General features: G+C 38.6%; 1 protein-coding gene across 1 annotated transcript in view; it reads right to left on the bottom strand.

The window, feature by feature from the left end:
* Positions 1-257: 257 nt before the first annotated feature.
* LOC120535468 (beta,beta-carotene 15,15'-dioxygenase-like) overlaps positions 258-20240 on the bottom strand; it is a 46615-nt gene continuing 26632 nt past the window's right edge. Inside the window, exons 7-11 of the mRNA XM_039763349.1 lie at positions 16950-17201; positions 15890-15995; positions 13036-13130; positions 6923-7034; positions 258-1945 (exon numbers count right to left, since the gene is read on the bottom strand). Coding sequence (XP_039619283.1) covers positions 1785-1945; positions 6923-7034; positions 13036-13130; positions 15890-15995; positions 16950-17201 — 726 coding nt within the window. The 3' untranslated portion in view covers positions 258-1784. The remainder of the gene's footprint in view (positions 1946-6922; positions 7035-13035; positions 13131-15889; positions 15996-16949; positions 17202-20240) is intronic.

Below are 20240 nucleotides of genomic sequence, written 5' to 3'. Positions count from 1 at the left end.
TATTTCATAGAGGATAAACATGCTGTAAACGCTTAAACAAAACTTTCCAAGCAGACAATTGTAATGCATCCAAGTTTTCTTCTTTGTCTTGATTAAAAGGCATCTACCAAAAAATAAATAATTTGATAAATATTACACTAACAATAATTTGTCACAAAATTAACAATAATTAAATTGTCATATATTTATTGTAGAAATCCTTCTTGCCATTTAAAATATTGTAAATTCAGTTAAGGCATGCACTATTTATTAAAAAAAAAAAAGTATGCAGGGGAAGATTTTTTTTTTTAATTTATAAATATTTCATTCGACTGCACAAGTTTCTGGGGTAAATAAACATATGCTGCAACTGTGGAAAAAAAAATAAACCACATTTTCTAAAATACTGAATAAATGAATGGGTTCCATTTGGTTCTCTGTCACCAATTAGTTTTATTTTAAAGGTTGCAATGTTGATTTTCTACTTTTTAAGATGCAGATTCAAAAATGTAGGAGCTCAGCTCCTTACCATCGTATCTGGGGTTCCTGTAAGTTAGCCAATACAGTCTTTCAGCTCCGTTCATTTGTGTATTTCACATCTTACAGGGCTGTCTCACACAAATCTACCACTGAACATGTAGTATAAGCGCACAAGAAATTTTAAAGCATACTTACAACTTTTCAAGTTTTGTCAGTTTCGGTTTCTTAAAGCTTTTTAATGGTAATTTCAAATCAAGTTAAGCCAAGGTAATGCTGAATGGTAATAAAAGCTCTGGTTTCTATAGATCCTGGAGAAAACCAAACATGCTGTGTCCCATGATATTTAGTATACTTAGATAATTGCACAGCATTACAAAAATGTAACATCATTACTCCTTGTTATTTAAATGATTAAGAAGTCTATTTTCAAATACCTTTACTTGATTGTCCTTGTCTAAGTGGAATAAACCAATAATAACCAAATGGCACACTAATAAATTTGTCCCCCAATCAATATGCAACTTCAGAAGCACAATTTTTATGTTACGAAAGTGGTCATTAAGTACTTACATTAACTTAATGCTTAAGCATTAAATACATAAACTTTTTCCCACCCCCCACAAGGTGCTTTGTATTCACTTCTTAATTATCCTCCATCATCAACTTGAATTCCTGTCAATTATTAAAATTCGTGTGAAAAGTGCATCTTCATTTTTCAAGGTCTTATATGAAATTCATTAATATCCATTTGATAAATCACTTACTGTTCTGGAGTTAACACTAGAAAATCTGTGTAAGAATTAAAGTAGAGCTGTGATAATTCAGCACAGATTATTGCCATTTTGATCAGTTTTGTATTAATTCTAGTTTGCCCACTCATTTAATATACATTTCTTTACTTTAGCCTAGCCTAGTAGTGTATAGGAGACTGTTCTGCCACCAAAGCGATGCTTTGGAAAGCAATGAAAATGGTGTCCTCTATGGGTATAATACAGATTTACAAATAATTGAGAGTTCTGTATTATCTGCTTCTGATTATCCCTGTTGTTTCTAATGTATTCAGCTTTACAAATTAGGCTGAATAAAGCACTGGGAGATACTGTAAACAGAATTTAGGATTTCCTTTGCATTATATACAATGTGAAGTTAAGGACTCGGACATTTATTCAAGTTCTTATAATGGTAACATACACAGATACATTTGGATTTCTGTATGAATAAAAATACCAGCCCACATTATTGCTCGTTTCTGAGGAATACTTAGAGGACTATTAGCTGTAAGCAGGGAGTAATAGTGCAATGCCCATTTGCTATGAATTACCGGCTCACTTTTGTTGAGTCTGTGGAATGTAAACACCATGCAAGTCAATATGAAGATCTACATCCACATATGCACGTGCAATTTCTTTGAAGGTTTTGCCATCCAAAACAAGCAAGAATGCAGATTTGGATGGATCTGTAGAAATAACTGCAGACAAAACTACACCTGCAAAAGTGGAAAAAAAATATTATATACCAACAATATTTACTTATATAGTACATTTTCTTACAAATGATGTAGCTCAAAGTGCTTTACAGTACGAAGAAAGAGAAAAAGAAAATAAAATTAGGCAATACTAATTAACATAGAATAAAAGTAAGGTCTGATGGCCAGGGAGGACAGAAAAAACACAAAAAACTCCAGATGGCTGGAGAACAAATAAAATAAAATCTGAGGGGTTTCCAAGGCCACAACACCACCCAGCCCCCTCTAGGCATTCTACCTAACATAAATGACCTCAATCAATCCACATGGTATTCAGGGTTCATATGGAAGAACTTGATGATGACGGTCATGTGGACTTCTGGCCTTTAATTTGCTTTTGAATACCAGTATACTGTTCATGTTTTTCACAGTAATTGATACTTTCAATCAAGGTACCACTGAATTGATTTAAAATATACCCATAATATTACTAGTATGATAAATGGCTATCACTGCTTGAAATGAAAGTTTATTCATTTACTACTAATTTACAAAACTGATTTACTGTTTGCTCGTGAATGGAAAGCCCCATTTTCTGTAGCCACTACTCCGGTGTCCTAATGGTAAATTCTCTTAGCTCACCCTTAACTAATCATGTTTAAATGCTAGTGGTTATTACAGAAAGCTTTAGTTGTGTTAGCATAGCTGAAACCAGTTATTCTGTTAAAGGATGCAAGTAAACGGCCTTTCCTTGGGATACAAGGTACTGGCATTCTTAAGGATTAATTCAGAGATAATAGCAAAAAAACATCTGCCTCAAGAAACACATCAGTCAATTTGTGTTTTGAAAAATGAAGGTTATTCAATGAGAATTCATACAGATGTATACACTACTATCTTCAGATAAGAGAACAAACTGAATCTAACCAGTGTAATTGACGGCCTGGGACCATGCCCCACCAGGAGACCCGGAAAAGCAGGGGACCAGGAGAGGGACAATTCCCACCCCTGGACAGAAGATGGCATCTCTCCGAGATTGCATGGGAACCACAGAGTTGGGAAGCTCAACCCTGTGGGGACCCACGGCCACCACCGGGGGCGCCTGGATGGATCCAGAGCCATGGACTGCATCACTTCCGCCACACCAGGAAGTGCTGCCGGAACAGGAACTAGGTACACTTGGATTGCTTCCGGGTGCCCATGCAGCACTTCCACCATACCAGAAAGTGCTGCAGGAAGGTCATCAGGGAGCACTTCCGGGTGCATTATAAAAGGGGTCGCCTCACTCCACTCAGGGAGCCAGAGTAGGGTGGCAGCGAACACAGCTTGTGAGAGAGTAGAGGACAGGAGACGGCAAAGGAAAAGTAAAAGTAAAGTAAAAGGACTGAGCATCATGGGTGAATTGTGCACTGTGTGTGTGCTGTATAAAAGGCAAAAGAAAAAAAAAAAAAAAAGTCTGCGCTTTTGGACATTTGAGTCCAGCTCTGTCTGCGTTCTGGGCGTCTTTCACACCCGGATTTAAAAAAAAAAAAAAAAGGATGAAGGACCAGACACAACAGGAAAAAGTAGAAGTACTGCAGAACTAGAGAAACAAATGTCTTGCTGGTCCTCCGTTGGCTGCTTTCTATAAAAGTATACATCAAATACCATTGTCATCATATTTCTCTTTGTTTTTTTGGCAGTATATTTAATGTGTTAAAACATTAAACATTACTCCAGTTAAAAAAAAAAAGTAACCAATTTTATACATACTGTAATTTTTTTTTTTTTTAAATTTATCAGTTATTAGAGGACATCCTGAATAGTGAGGAAGAGGAACCTGGAGGCTAAAATGGCTGCAAAAGTGGGAAATAATGTGCGAGTTACATGTGGACAATGGTGAGGGTCTCAGTCGCTGCATCACAGACTATATTAAGTTATGTGTCAACACAGTGGTACCCACAAAGACAGTGAGTTGCTTTCCAAACAATAAACCCTGGATTACTAAGGAGCTGAAAGGTCTACTGAATGAGAAAATGACAGCGTTCAATTCTGGGGATAAAGAGGCTCAAAGGGATGTACAGCATGTGCTAAAGAAAAAGATGAGTGAAGGAAAGGAAGCTTACAAAGCTAAAATAGAAAACGCACTCACTCAGATTAATATGAAGGATGTCTGGAGTGGACTGGGCAGATTTATAGGACTTGAGCAATCCAGGGCTCAGGTGGGAAATGGAGATGTGGACAAACCTGAACCAATTTTTAAACGATTTTCCTTCCCATAGCCACCTTATTCCAATGACCAGTCTCTCCACATCATCCCTACTATATCAACAACTCCTACCATGTGAACTGGAAAGGTCACTGATGAACCCACCTCTGACCATCAGTGTGGACTGACCACAACTGAAGACCAACTAAGGAGACAACCGAGGAAGAAGACACCATTAAAAGCTGTGGAACCAGATGTATTCAGTCCTTGAGTTCTTAAGACCTGTGCTGACCAACTTTGTGGTGTCCTCTGTCACTCGTTCAGTCTGTCCCTAAGGCTTCAGAAAGTGCCACTGCTGTGAAAAACATCCTGCATTGTTCCTGTTCCAAAGGCGGCAGATGCCTCTTCACCTAATGTCTATAGACCAGTGGCACTTACATCTCACATCATGAAGACCTTTGAGAGGCTGGTCCTGAACTATACAAGTCCTCTTGTGGAAGACCACCTAGACCCACTGCGATTGCCTGTCAGACAAAGATTGGAGTAGCAGATGCAATTTTCTATTTGCTCTACAAGGCTTATTCTCACCTGGACACAGCTGGCAGCACAATGAGGATTGTTTTTTTTTATTTCTCCAGTGACTTAAATACCATCCAGCCACCCCTGTTAAAGTGTAAACTTATGAATATGCAGGTGGAGGAGACTATGGTGTCCTGGATAATGGACTGTTGGGCACACCACAGTTTGGGAAACTCCAGGACTGTTTCTGATACGGATGTGAGCTACACTGGAGCACCACAAAGAACAGTCCTGTATTCTTTTCTCTTCACTGTACATCTCTGACTACAAACAGAACACCAGGTCAGGTCATTTGCAGAAATTCTCAGATGAGTCTGCACTCATGGAGTGTATCGATTAGGGGTATGAGACTAGGAGTTGGACGGAGAACTTTGCTTCTTGGTGCAAATAGACTTGTCTGCAGCTTAACAGCAGTAAAACCAAGAATTGATTATTGACTTTCACCATGCCAAAGAGCCTCTATGTCCAGTCGCTATTCAAGGAGTGGATGCAGAAGTGGTCTACTCATGCATGTACTTGGGGGTCCACATTAATAACAGGTTAGACTGGTCTCAGGACACAGAGGAATTATATAAGAAAGAGCAGATCAGGCTATTTTTCCTTAGGAGACCATGTTCCTTTAATGTGAGAACTGACATCATTCACATCTTCAATAACTGATGGTCAGTGCAATTTTCTACACTATGGTGTGCTGGGCTGGTAACATACTTCAAGAGAATCAAAAAATCATCAAAAAGCTAATTTAAAAGGCAAGCTTAGTTATAGGACATACTCTGGACCACCTGGAGATTGTAGTGAAGGAGAGAATTAAAACAAAACTGAGTGTCATTATGAACAATGCTGCACATCCTCTCTCTGACACACTAAGACCGAGTACTTTCTGAAAACAACTTATTCGGCAGATGTATGTCAAGAAATACTACTGGGACTCCTTTACACTAACAACAATATGTCTGCATACTGCCTTACTCCGACAGCCAAGTCAGAAATTTTTGTTGTTTTTAAATGGTCTTGCTTTATTGTCATTCTGGTGTGTGTTCAGATCAAAGTGTGTATATTTATTCATTTACTTACTTGCTTGCTTATCTACTTAATTATGTATTTTTTTAAAAAGCTTCTGTAAAAAAGCCAAATTTTTCCCTGGGGACAAATAAAAGTTGTCTCTATCTGTTACTATTATAGAATAGACTATTTCTTTTAGTCTCACCTAAAAGATAGTGTGAATGTAATTATGTGAAAGTGTGAATTTAATCATGTGATAAGAAACTTAAAGTACACAACTTAACTTTTTAGCGGTTTTTCTTTTATAGACATAGAAGCTTGGGAATCTCTATCTAGCCAAAGTGGCTGAAGTAGAAAGAAGAATTTACTGGCTGCTCTCAAAAAGATCTATTGAATAAATAAACACACACACACCCCAAACTTTAAAGACCTAAAGATGTTAAAAGAAGGCTAGCACAAAGGAAAAGTATGCAGTAATATCCAAGTTAATGGTTTTACTTAAGTACAAATAAGAGAAACCTGCCTACCATTTCTTCCAGGGGCAACATACAAATGAGTTTTTAAACCTAGGAGCATGAACAGAGAAGCTGAATCAGGTATGATTCAGAATAATGAGAATATTGTTGGGGCAGCGTTTGTCTCACTTTTCAATGTGGATCATATTGTTGACATTTAGTATTTTCTTCTGCAGGTTATGAATATTCGCTTTTTTACAATGTTTTTTCCTATCTTGGTTGCTTAATGATTGAAAGCAATAAGTAATGTAGCTAAATGTAATTGTTGCACTTGAATGTTTTGGCTGCTACTTTTTTTATCAGTTTTAATCAATGTGAGGCGTTCACAGTAATGTCTGTACTAACTTATGCCTAATTTTAAGTTCAGTTCGGCGTTATTTCCCTCAGAAATTAAGCTCTTGCACTGTGTTTTACATGAACAACATGTGCATCTAGCAGAGCATAGTGAACTGTGATGTTTGTAGAATTAAGATGCAAACAATGGAACTGGAGTCAGCTGGCATTTTCCCAGGATCAGCAAAGAAACAGGTCAGCATTTTCACTGATCCAGATGTTCAAGATGTACTGCCCATACTTTACCACAGTCCTATCTTGAAGGCAGGATAGCAAATTGGAAAGAGTTCAGGCCATTACACGGTTACTTACTAACTTATCACATATTGAGTTCAAAATGTACAGTTAAACTATGCTAGTCATGATTTGTCCACCACTTACCATCATCCTCATCCTTTCCATCTGGTGCAGGGACAAAAAGTGCTTCAGATGGCCAGCAGTTTTCTTCCTCCCATTCTAATGTCTGTCTAGTGTCAACATCAAGCTTTGATATCTGCAAAAAAAAAAAAACCACACACACAACTTAGAAAGAAAATAAATCATTTCAAAAATATATCAAAGCTGCCCTACACAATAGAAAAAAAACTTTCAGCTCATGACTATTCAAAAGCATGCTATACACACTGGAATAGCAACCTGATTAATAACATAAAAATGAAGTCAAATGTGATGGTCAAGGTGCACATAAGAGCAGGGGGCTGGGAGAGAGCCAGAATAACTCCACACATGTGGAAGTGCAGTTCTTGCAGCCTTGGTGTTCCATCCACAGGGAGGAAGGAGTTGCTCTTCAGTTGCTGAAAGAAATGTAAGAGAAATGTACAAAAATTCCTGGACTGAAAAGACAACTGCTACACACTTTTTGGCCTCACAGTTAAGGAAAAAAAAAAAAAATACCATGTATTAGAAAGTAGATTAAAGTTGCTTATAAAAAATTCTCCAGCACCCACCCGCAAAGTTATCTTAAACTCACGAATCCCAAATGTTACAAACAATTTACTATTCTTTGGAACTACTTAATTCTAAGTTTAGAAAAGCTGTCACAACTGTTTATATTTAAAAAGTTTATTTCTCAAAGGACTACCTACCTATCTTGCTTGTGGATTCTGAAATTTACATTACAAAAAGTTAGGTCTGCCTTCATTAATTACCAGAGCAGAATTATGCTGAAGCAAAGGGACTTGCAACATAAAAAAAAACTCTGTACGCTGTTTAAACATGGATGGGAGCAGCATCAAAATTTAACAATTAGGCAAAATGGTACTAGTTCATATTATGTGAAAAAGAGGAAATTAGGATCAAATACTGGAGAAATGTTACAAATCAGAATTGTTAGGTTATTAATTTGAATTGCAAGATAATTGGTGTTTTAGACAACAAACATGAATCTATCAAAATAATCCTGGGACAAGACGAGGCTTTTTAGCCTGGGACGAGACATTACTTTTTCAGAGAGATACTTTCATAATCACATGAGACGAGACTTTGTGCCAAGAATTTTAACCACACCCGTAGCCGGACATAAAAGACAAAGAGCAGATGACAAATAGAACATCGTAAAAGAATTCAAAAACGTTGGCGCGATACACATATGGCGCTTTTCCACTGCCTAGTACGGAACGACACGGTTCAGTTCAGCTCACTTTTGGGGGGTTTTCCACTGGGAACAGTACCTGGTACCTGGTCCTTTTTTTAGTACCACCTCAGCCGAGGTTCCAAGCGCCGAACCGTTACCAAAACGTGACGTGTAAACTCTGCTGGTCATTGATTGGCCGGAGAAAATCGTCATTACTGCGTCACTGAACTTGCGACACAATAGACCCGCTAGATGTTTAGCACAGCCAGCGAAGGTTCTGACGCACCTTTAACCAAAAATGGCTGTTTCGTGGTCTATTGAGGAAGTACAGATGTTCCTCTCGTTGGTAGCCAAGGAGCAGATCCAGCGAGAGCTGGATGGGGCGACGTGGAATGAAAAAGTTTTTCAGGAGGTCGGCGCAACTATAACGACACGGGAATAATCCCGCCCACTCTAAAGCGGTACTAAACTGCAGTCGAAATGCAAACCGAGCCGAACCAAGGTGAGCTGTACTGAACCGTGCTGTGCCGTACTATGCAGTGGAAAAGCGCCAATGCAGAGCAGGTTAGAGATAATGGAAGTATGAAAATTCCAAAGTCTCAAAAAAAGGATAGTAAATATCGCATTAGCACAAATGGAAATTATTCGGTGAAATAACGGAACAGCGAAAAGAGATTGAATATATTGTTCAGAGTTAAACTTTAAGTTGGAGACTTGTAGATCGTCGAATTCATGTAGCCATCAGGGAAAAGTAGTGTTTCTTCCCAATGAAGAGGCATATCCGCGAGAATTAAGATTTGTTGTTTGGTGAAAGTGAAATCCATATATGTGAGCGTCAGAGTGTGTGTTCCAACAGCACTTCCGAATGGCCAGAGTGATTTTCATAAAACTTGGTACACCTGTTTCTCATTAGCTGACTAAAAACACTGTAGGGTGAAATCAACTTTAACCCACCTCCTTCTGGGTAGGGTGGGGGGTGATCTTGTGGGTTTCTGGTCTTTTATGCATGTTATCATCCAGTTGACACTCGGAACGACCACCAGAGTGTTAACAGGAGGTGAATGCCAGCATTCTTTATGTTTGAGCACCACAGCACCCCTGTTGCTTTTGAAATTAAATAGAGTTGCCCGGTTCTGAGCGTCAACTGGATGATAACATACATACAACACCGCAAGACAAGCAGATTAATGAGTTTTCATTGTTTGTTAATTTATTTTTAAAGTTGTTTTTTTTTTTTAATCATATTTTTTTCAAACAATTAAAAAACAAACGAAAAAAAAACAACTTTATTTTACACTCAATTCAGAATAATTTGTCAAATGGGAATTATGAACAGGGCGGCACGGTGGCGCAGTGGTAGCGCTGCTGCCTCGCAGTTAGGAGACCCGGGTTCGCTTCCCGGGTCCTCCCTGCGTGGAGTTTGCATGTTCTCCCGTGTCTGCGTGGGTTTCCTCCGGCGCCCGGTTTCCTCCCACAATCCAAAGACATGCAGGTTAGGTGGATTGGCGATTCTAAATTGGCCCTAGTGTGTGCTTGGTGTGTGGGTGTGTTTGTGTGTGTCCTGCGGTGGGTTGGCACCCTGCCCAGGATTGGTTCCTGCCTTGTGCCCTGTGTTGGCTGGGATTGGCTCCAGCAGACCCCCGTGACCCTGTTCGGATTCAGCGGGTTAGAAAATGGATGGATGGATGGATGAATTATGAACTCCTGTGCAAAATCTCTACACTTGCAGCATATATTTTAATGAACTTGGTAAAATTCATAATTAGATCCTAGATTTCAGATTTATCCCACAAACTAAATAATTTAATGTCAAAGCCCATCTTTCCTTGCACACACCACCACAAGAATTTTAAACTTGATATCCAAACAGAAAATCATAACTTTAAATTTCTAAGGTAAAAGCTACTACCTGTCTCTTAGATTCAGTCCCAATAAAACTAGTGAAAGGCTCAATGACTCTGACACCCATTCTTAACATTATAAATAGGTTTTTGATCAGCACAGTTCTGACGGAGGAAAAAAAAGAAATATAAAACGAGCTTGAACCAAAAATGCTCAACAATATAAAACCTCTTTCAGAGTTTCATTTTTTTGCTTAAGTATTTGAAAAACGTACTTGTCATGTACATTCATTCTCACTATTATCTTTACTTTTCTTCTTTCTTCCACAGTTCTGTCATGGAATACCAACCACTTTTTTCCCTTATCTTGTGCCTTCCTTTTCCCACTTTGGCACATTCCATTCTCTTTAATATTGTCCAGTAGCATCATTCTGCATCTTCCACATGACACATCCCACGAGCTCCCTTTAATGTTATCTCCTAGCAACCTGTCATTTCTAAATATATGTCCCAACCACCCTCTCTGTCTTACTCATATTGTTCTAATCAATGTCCTTTCCTCTCCTGCTCTTCTCTGACCGTTTTGAAATGGTTCAGAAACGGTTTGAATTTTGTAATGATTTTAAATGTAACAAGATTTAAGCTTTGAACAGAACTTTTAACAAGAACTTTTCCTTTTTTGCCGTTTTAATTTTTTTTTCTTTGTGTTACTTTGAATTTTAACTAAAACTTTTAAAAACAAAGATATTTTGTCTGTGGAATCATTTCAACACGTCAGGCTTTTGCTGAATCCCATTTTTTATGCTAGAGCTGCTGAACATTGGTAATTTTGGGAACCACAGCTACAGTCCTTTTTATATTCTTATTAAAAAGGCACAGTCATTGGATTTAAGCAACTAGGCATTTTGCTACATGTGATACTAAGAATAATTTCTATGTGATAAATAAAATTATATTTGATCTATTCTTTCCCATTTAACATTCCTCTTCTTTCAATTCATTTAGTTCTTCACTGTGGTACTGAGTGTTCTACACATATTGTAGCTTATTTCTTTGTGCTAGCCATTAACACCTGTCATCAGCGGATGATAGATTTCACCCTTTGTCCACCAACCTTCAGTCCTATTTATCCATTGTGGCGGATGCCCCTTCAGTATATGTTTAGGGGGAGCAGCCATGGACTTTGCAATACCTCCCCCTGGACGCTAGATAGCAACCTCCCTAGGTTGGCATGGTGCCTCTGTTTCCCACAGGGCTCCATGGAAATTGGAGTTGGGTGCAGCCCTGTTGGGTTCCGCAGGCACCGCCAGGGGGTGCTGCAGCTGGGACTCCTGAGCCCTTATGGGCCACCTGGAGCACTTCTGGGTGGACTATAAAAGGGGCCAGCACCCACCACTCCGGGAATCTAAGTCGGGAGGAAGAGGACTACGCTTGCCAGGAGGAGTGGTGGTGCAAAGAGGAAGAGTGTTTATATTTGGTGGTGTGCTTTGGGACTGTGTGGTGCCTGTGGGGCACGGGGAAGACATGCCCCACAGGTGAAGAAAAATAAAAAAAGTTTGCCTCCAGTGTCAGTGTGAGTCTGTGTCAGGTCAGGTGCCAATATAGTGTCTTTGTTGCACCATATTCTCTAGTACTTCTCTCTCAATTACTCCTGCATAAAAATTGAAGTGAAAGTGAGACAAGACAACCTTATCTAACTCCGCTTCCAATGATACAAGGGTCTGTTTCTTCAACTCTCACCTGTGCCGTCTGCCCCATATACAGTACTGTTATCAATCTTCAAACTTTCAGCCTATTTATATACACTTTAAGACATTTATCAGATAAAGCCAATTTTACATCTTGTTCATACTCAATAATTCGCTCACTAATAATTTTCCACATTGTTACTGCATTTTTTGTTCCTGTAACTCTTCTGAATCCAGATTGTTATTCATTGTATTGAGGAATGCGATATCAAGCTGATGACACAATATGGTCGTCACACTTGCCCACATTTTGCTTTTTTCTCCCCAAAGGGTAATAGAATTCTTTCTAAAGGAATCTAACCACACTCCTTTTTTTATATGTGCTATTGCAAGGGCCCACAAATTAATTATCTTTCTTTCATTAAGTGTTTCAACTGAAATTTCATCCACTTCTGCTGCCCGGTCTTCCTCCTAAAGCTTCAATACTGAACATTACCATTTGTTGCAACAAAGTATTAAAATGTACTTGAGATGTTTGAATCTCGCTTTACACAATGGTCACAATTCAGATACAGCACTAACTCATGTTGTAAATGGCATTTTAATATCTTCTGATGAAGGAAATTTACATTGTTAGATTAAATGTGCAGCCTTTAAATTACACGGACTAGTCTATTCTGTTACATCAAGTTATACACACACACACACACACACACACACACACACACCAACACACACACACAAAATAAAATAAGTGGTGGATTTCAAAGAGGACAACTCCTGACAGAAAAGCTAATGGAAATGTACAGAACACCACACACTTGGGAATTGTTTAGCAGAAATCTTAACTATTTCTCTGCATGTTCTTTCTTTATTTCAGGAATTCTATACTTTGGCCAATTCTTGATTATATTCATGCCATTTTGCGGAATAGCTACCCATACTTTTTCTAACTTGCATAATCATCCTATGGAGCCAAAAATTCACAGCATTGTTCACCTTGTTGCTAGAAATACAATGTACAAGGAGAAACGTTCACTAAAATTATTTTTATCATTATAACTATTTTCAAGGAATAAAGAACAAAACTACAAACCTTTCTATATTAGTTTAAGAGAGCATTACAAACATTTTATGTTTAAATGACCACGCTATAGACCTTACAGATACATATCCTTCAAGACGCCAGTTACCTATTGGTTAACAACTTTCATCTAGTTTTTTTAAGATATTGGTAAAAAATATAAAATATACGTTTTGTTTTAGTTAGTTTTTCAAATGTTTGGATTAATACAAGCTTATAAAATAAGCAATTACTATGTCACATTCACTATTATAACATTTTATAACCATGACATTGGATTATTCACCCCAGCAGTAACAAAGCCTTACCTTTGCTGGTATGGGGGTCAGTTCCACAACAGTGAGATAAACATATCTATGCTTCTTGCCATTAAAGTCATAATTAATCCTCGGAAGTTCAACACCTGCCAGTGTTAGGAAAAAATAACAACATTTGTTAAAACTGAGAAATGTTACCTTCAAAGATGTGGTACAGTCTAATCTAGTTAGAAACAAAATTATACCAGTTTCATTTTAAGGAAAAGTGTTACTCAGTATATTCTGCAGGATCAGGCATATGTCCAGAAAATATGGAGGTTGTGTAGCAGAGCTCACAGCATAGCTATAGATGATTTGCATAGTCAGTGAGGCACTATTGCATTAGAGCAATATAAATGGCTTGATTTTGAGCAGTTCGTGTAATATAGACAGACAGAATGTTGTCATGAAAAAGATGAAGTCCTTGTTCCTAAGTATAAGGCAGAATGAACTGGGGAATGAGACTGTATTTGGATTTTCCTTCCCTTAATTTTAATAATGAATTACATACACACACACGCACGAGTCAGGGACTTGGAGAAGTAATGATTATTTCTAGGGTGATGCCATTTCTTTCTGACTGAGCTATTAATAAAAATCCTTTATCATCCAGACATTGTAGTTCCAGTAAGAACAGTACTCTGCTATGCTAACAACAAGCCATGGATTACAAGTGACATCAAAGGCCTTTTGAACCAGAAGAAAAGGGCTTTTAAAGGTGGTAATCAGCATGAGCTCAAGCGCATGCAGAAGGAACTCCGAGTCCAGCTCAGGTCGGCAAAGGAGCAGTACAGGAGAAAGCTGGAGCAGATGTTGCAGAATAACAGCATAAAGGAAGTGTGGGATGGGACGAAGATCATCACTGGCTGCAGCTCGAAGTGGGGTGCCACCATCGAGAGAGACGTGGAGAAAGCAAACCAGATGAACAACTTCTTTAACAGGTTTGACCACCCTATCCCACTCTCACCTCTGAGTACTGCACCCTCTGCCCATCCTTCTGCTGATACCAGCATAGGAGAGACATCCCCACCCCCAACTACAGCAGCCCACGTAAGCAGAGAGCTGAGGAGACTTCGTGCCAACAAAGCAGTGGGTCCAGATGGAGTATTGCCATGACTGCTGAAGGCCTGTGCGCTGGAGCTGGGGAGTCATCTACAATGTATCTTCAACCTTATCCTGGAACAGGGGAGAGTCCCGAGGCTTTGGAAAACATCTTGCATCACCCCAGTCCCAAAGGTATCACGTGAGCTGAATGACTTTTGGCCTGTCGCTCGGATGTCACATGTGATGCAGGCCATGGAGCGGCTTCTGCTTCACCACCTGAGGCCACAGGTCCGCCACGCCCTCGACCCTCTGCAGTTTGCATACCAGGAGAAGGTGGGAGCAGAGGATGCCATCATCTATATGCTACACCGATTCCTCTCCCACTTGGACAGAGGCAGTGCTGCTGTAAGAATTATGTTTCTTGACTTCTCTAGTGCCTTCAACACCATCCAACCTCTGCTCCTTAGGGATAAGCTGACAGAGATGGGAGTAGATTCATACCTGGTGTCATGGATCATGGACTACTACAGACAGACCTCAGTATGCGAGTCTTGGGAACTGCAGATCTGACATTGTGGTCTGCAAAACAGGAGCTCTATAGGGGACTGTACGGTCTCCGGTCCTGTTCAGCCTATATACATCAGACTTCCAATACAACTCTGAGTCCTGCCACGTGCAAAAAAATCGCTGACGACACTGCTATCGTGGGCTGCATCAGGTATGGGCAGGAGGAGGAGTATAGGAACCTAATCAAGGACTTTGTTAAATGGTGTGACTCAAACCACTTATTGGATTTTAGGAGGCCCAGGCCCCTCTTGGACCCTGTGATTATCAAAGGTGACTGTGTGCAGACCTATAAATACCTGGGAGTGCAGCTGGATGATAAATTGTACTGGACTGCCAATACTGATGCTCTGTGCAAGAGAGGACAGAGCCGACTATACTTCCTTAGAAGGCTGGCGTCCTTCAACATCTGTAATAAGATGCTGCAGATGTTCTACCAGACGGTTGTGGCGAGTTCCCTCCTCTACACAGTGGTGTGCTGGGGAGACAGCATACAGAAGGATGCCTCACGCCTGGACAAACTGGCGAGGAAGGCAGGCTCTATTGTAGGAATGAAGCTGGACAGTTCAACATCCGTGGCAGAGTGACGGGCACTGAGCAGGCTCCTGTCAATCATGGAGAATCCACTGCATCCACTGAACAGTATCATCTCCAGGCAGAGGAGCAGCTTCAGCGACAGACTGCTGTCACTGTCCTGCTCCCCTGACAGACTGAGGAGATCGTTCCTCCCCTACACTATGCGACCCTGGGGGGTAAACGTTATTATACAAAGTTATTGTCTGTTTTACCTGCATTTTTCTCACTCTTTAATTTAATATTGTTTTTTATCAATATGCTGCTGCTGGAGTATGTGAATTTCCCCTTGGGATTAATAAAGTATCTATCTAAACTTCATGGCTTTCTGGCTGTTATTACTCATGGTCCATACATTCCATATGTCAAAGGAATCTTTCAGGTACAGTACTTTGACCTTGTGTGTCAATAAAGGACACTCCGCTCATCTAATATGAAGGGACAAACAAAGCTAAAATGATGACCTGCACAACTAACTGTATTCAGGATCCAAAACATGACAGTGAATGCATTTAACATGTTTGACAGATTATGCGTGTAATGTGTGTTATATGCAACTATCTTGCAGTACGGCTGCAATGAAATTCACCCATGCAAAAAAAAAAATACAAGATCCATTCACCTCCATTTTGACAGCATTAAAAAAAAATACAATTTTTTCTAGAAGCAGCAAATATTAATATACCTTCAGCAATGATTTCAGGATGACAATATAAACTGCCCGATTTTTCTTTTATAGCAGTGGCTGTAGTGGATTTCAGTGTGACCAAGTCTTTACCAGTCTCAGTATCCTGAATGACAAGGACATTAATAAAATACAATCATTAGCTATACTGTGCCATTTTAGAACCCAATTTATTTTAGTTTTAGTAGAATAAATACAACACTGAGGAAAAAAAAAAAAAAAGACTGCTAAGTAGTGACCATACTTCAGAGGCACACGTTTTGAATTAAAAACATCATTGAGAGTACACCCATATACCATATCCATTATAATATTTTTCCTTTTCAATAATGCTCCATCACCTCAAACAGTTAACCAAAAATTTCCTCTTACAAAAGGCCAGCTGTGTTGTGGCACGTAAAATTGATTATTGCATTCTAATTTCAGCAGTTTGTAAATACATAATAAAATATTTCAATCTATATTTCATAGTTGCATTTAAACAGATTTTATTACAAGTCTGTTTATGTTATACAGTACACCCAAGTAAGACTATAAATATAATGTGGTTAGTCATGAAATGATAGTGGTTTTTAGTGGGCAAAAAAGCCCCAAAAAATAAAAACCAAGATTGCCTTTATACAGTGGGACTGCAAGTCACTATGGACAACCCTGTACATGATGGTATATTTATATACTGCATATTTTTTATTATACTAGAAATCCATTATGCAAGGCTGACAAGGTTATAAAACATTAAAAAAGGCTGTAAGTAGATGTAAACAGTTAAAAGACATGCAGGTTATATGATTTGGTTAGTGACACACAGCAAGTCACAAGGCAATGATCCAGTAGCCTTAGAATTTTAGGTCTACTGCGTTAGTCACTACTTCAGACTGCATGTCATTTAAGAGAATTATGCAACATTATTCCTATAGACAGAAGTGGGAGAACAGGGTGAAAACACAAAAGTTCTTCCTTTAAACTAACATTTAACCCAACCAGCATGGCATCTATCTGCACATAAACACTTGAGATCTACTGATCTATAAATGCAGAATTTCAAACAGCATAGCACTACCTTTTCACACTTCAGTGGTAAGACAAATCTTCTGTAGTTGGGTTTGGATGACAGTTTTGTCTTTGAGTCTTGCTTCAAGTTTTCCATGTAGAACATGTCATAAAGACTGCTATCATTATATGCAATTATGTCAAAGACAACGTGGCCTTCCTCTTCATATGCATTGACATGGTGATAGACTACTAATCCATCTGTAAAGAAATGTGTGGATACCGGTTTTTTGGTCTTTCTGTCAATGAGATGAATCAAAGTCTACAGAAAGAGGGGAAGAAAATGCCCTCAGTACATGAATAACAAAGCCCCTTCAAGATATTACTTTCTTTACCCACACTTTAGCACAACTTGTGCTAATATAAAACAACTTTCTTTTAGCATATTTATTAACAAGTTACTCATCCATATCAGTAAGTAATAAGTACACGATTTATGTGGTATCTAATTCATGAAAAAAAAAAAAAAAATCATACCAGTAAATGAAATGCACCAAGTACAAATATTTCTTGCTTAGCAAGAGTGATCAGTAATAAAATTATGCTTCTCAGTTTAGAGAGATTCAGTTATAAGTAATAGTAAAAGCAGAATGTATACAACATTTGAAATCAGAACTGGGGTTTGGTGCTATGAAATGATTATGATCATTATTTAGATGCAGTCATTAATAAAAAAATATCTGAAAACCGCTAGACAGAACTTTAACTTCAATGCTGAACTTATTTTTTTCAAATAATAATTTGCCTTGGAAAGGTGAAGCAGTATAATGGCAGTCTTTGGGGCACCAGAAAAAGTCTTAAAACATATGTATACTTCAACACAGCAAAGGTTCAGATTTCAGAAAAATTCCTCTGTGCATCTGTTTATAACAAAAATGCAAAGTTGGAAATAAATAACTTATCACAAATTTCCTGAGAAAGGAATTGTTTTTGGGTTTTCCATGTAAACAGGAGCCAATATGACAGAAGCCATGGAATATAATGTAATGATGTAAAGCCTATGTCAGTAGCTTTTTAACCTGATATTGCCTTTTAGCTAAAATGGTTTGAAAACGCATGTAAATTAGACCCCAAAAAGTGTGTGTTTTGGGAGAAAAAAAAAAACAAAACAGTGGGTACAGTTTCTATGCCCTGCTTATGTAACCAGCAGTCATGTAGTGGGACACAGCAGGTAACTCAATCCAATCAATCAACTTCTTGACAGTGTTCAGAAGCCATTAAAAAGGCAAACAATGTTAGGTTATATAGCGCTCTGATGTGTGGAGTACAAGTCCGAAGAGGTTCTGCTCAACCTTTATAATGCACTGATGAGGCCTCATCTTGAGTACTGTGTGCAGTTTTGGTCTCCAGTCTACAAAAAGGACATAGCAGCGCTAGAAATATCCCGAGAAGAACGACTAGGCTGATTCCAGGGCTACAGGGGATGAATTATGAAGAAAGATTAAAAGAGCTGAGTCTATACAGTTTAAACAAAAGAAGATTAAGAAGTGACATGATTGAAGTGTTTAAAATTATGAAAGGAATTCATACAGTGGATCGAGATGGTAACTTTAAAATAAGTTCATCAAGAACTAGGGGGACACAGTTGGAAACTTGTTTGTGCAACATTTACCCTTAACATTAGGAAGTTGTTCTTTACAGAGAAGAATAGACACTTGGAATAAGCTAACAAGTAGTGTACTAGACAATAAGACTTTAGGGACTTTTAAAACTAAACTAGATGTTTTTAAGAATTAAGTGGATAGGACTGGCGAGCTTTGTTGGGCTGAATGGCCGGTTCTCGTCTAGATTGTTCTAATTAGTCTGCAACTAGCCTTAAGTTGAAGGTGGTGGGCTCTGTGTGCATGACAGCTAACAAGCAAATGACAGCTCAGCCAGAGGTAAAATTCAAATGATGCAGCTACAAGGAAAGAAATGCGGGTGTTTTAGCTTTTGCAAACAAAAGAGGCTTATTTGTCTGATTTTTAGTGTTTTTTGTACTACAACAGAATGGAAAAAGGGACAGGCGATAGATAGATAGATAGATGATCTATCTATCCATCTATCCCTTTGTATAGGCACAAGTTCCATTAGGCAGCATATTGGCTGGCAGAAAAGTAATGGGTGAACTCATAATACGTCAGAAATATACAACTGTAGTGGAAAGTCAGTCATCTAACTTGACTTGCACTGCAATTTCTAGTCATGTAAATTAAAGATTTGTGGATTTAAAATTAGTCAGGAAAAAGGTGTGCTCTTTCCATTAAAATTCATTAGTACATAATATTTTTTGGAAAGTTTTCCATTGACTGTTTCAGAACAGTTACAGTTACAAGGAAACTTAAAAGATTAAATTAAATGCAATTTTGGAAGTTTGATGGGAAGCACTGACCAAGATGTCAATAGATGGTTAACTCTTCACCCTTCTCTAGAAGGAATAGTGAATATAGTTTGTCACACAAGTGTGCATGGGAGACAGCTGGAGGGACCAGTCAAAGGTAATTCCATGCTAGGCCAAGGGGCGGCAGGTTACAGCACTATTAAATAGATCATTTTTAAAAAGCTTGACCCCATTATAACCTTGTTTATATGGATGGCTGAAAGACTAAATATTAAGAAAAAAACATATTACAATGATTGAAATGAGAAGATTACAAATATTTGTAATCTGAGACACTTTGGGGGCTTAGGGGGTAAAAAAAAAAAAAAAAAAAAAAGATGTGCTGAATACACAACTGCCTAGTTAGGCCTGGACAGAAGATTTTGTAAGAATTCCTCTCTGTATGCTCTTCTCCATGTTCCAGTGATTCATTTTCCCCTCTTTACTACTAATCTAACCAAGCTTCACCCACTCAAAATATGGAACCAATGTAGAAAATATCTCAAGGAAATGAAAATGCTTTTTTCACAGAATAACACTGCATTCAACACTCCCTCAATAACAGTATTTAGAAGACACTGGACATCAACCATCAGAGATCTTTATAGTGATAATATACAATGTTTGAAGCTTTTGATTAGCTGTATTGTAGATATTGTATTCTTCTTACAGACCTTTTCTATTTACAGTACAAGTTAAGAACTTGGACAAAATAAATTTGCCTAACTTCCATAATCCTCCATCAACACTCACACTGTAAAATATGTCAATTATAATTTGCATGTTCTCCCTGTCTGTGTGGGTTTCCTCCGGGTGCTCTGGTTTCCTCCCACAGTCCAAAGACATGCAGGTTAGGTGCATTGGTGATCCTAAATTGTCCCTAGTGTTGTGCTTGGTGTGTGGGTGCCCTGTGGTGGGCTGGAACCCTGCCCAGGGATTTGT

Source organism: Polypterus senegalus, chromosome 9 (genome assembly GCF_016835505.1).
Source record: "Polypterus senegalus isolate Bchr_013 chromosome 9, ASM1683550v1, whole genome shotgun sequence".
Classification (NCBI taxonomy): Eukaryota; Metazoa; Chordata; class Cladistia; order Polypteriformes; family Polypteridae; genus Polypterus; species Polypterus senegalus.
Note: the sequence above shows the minus strand (reverse complement) of the source record. Positions and strands in the feature narration are given on the sequence as shown.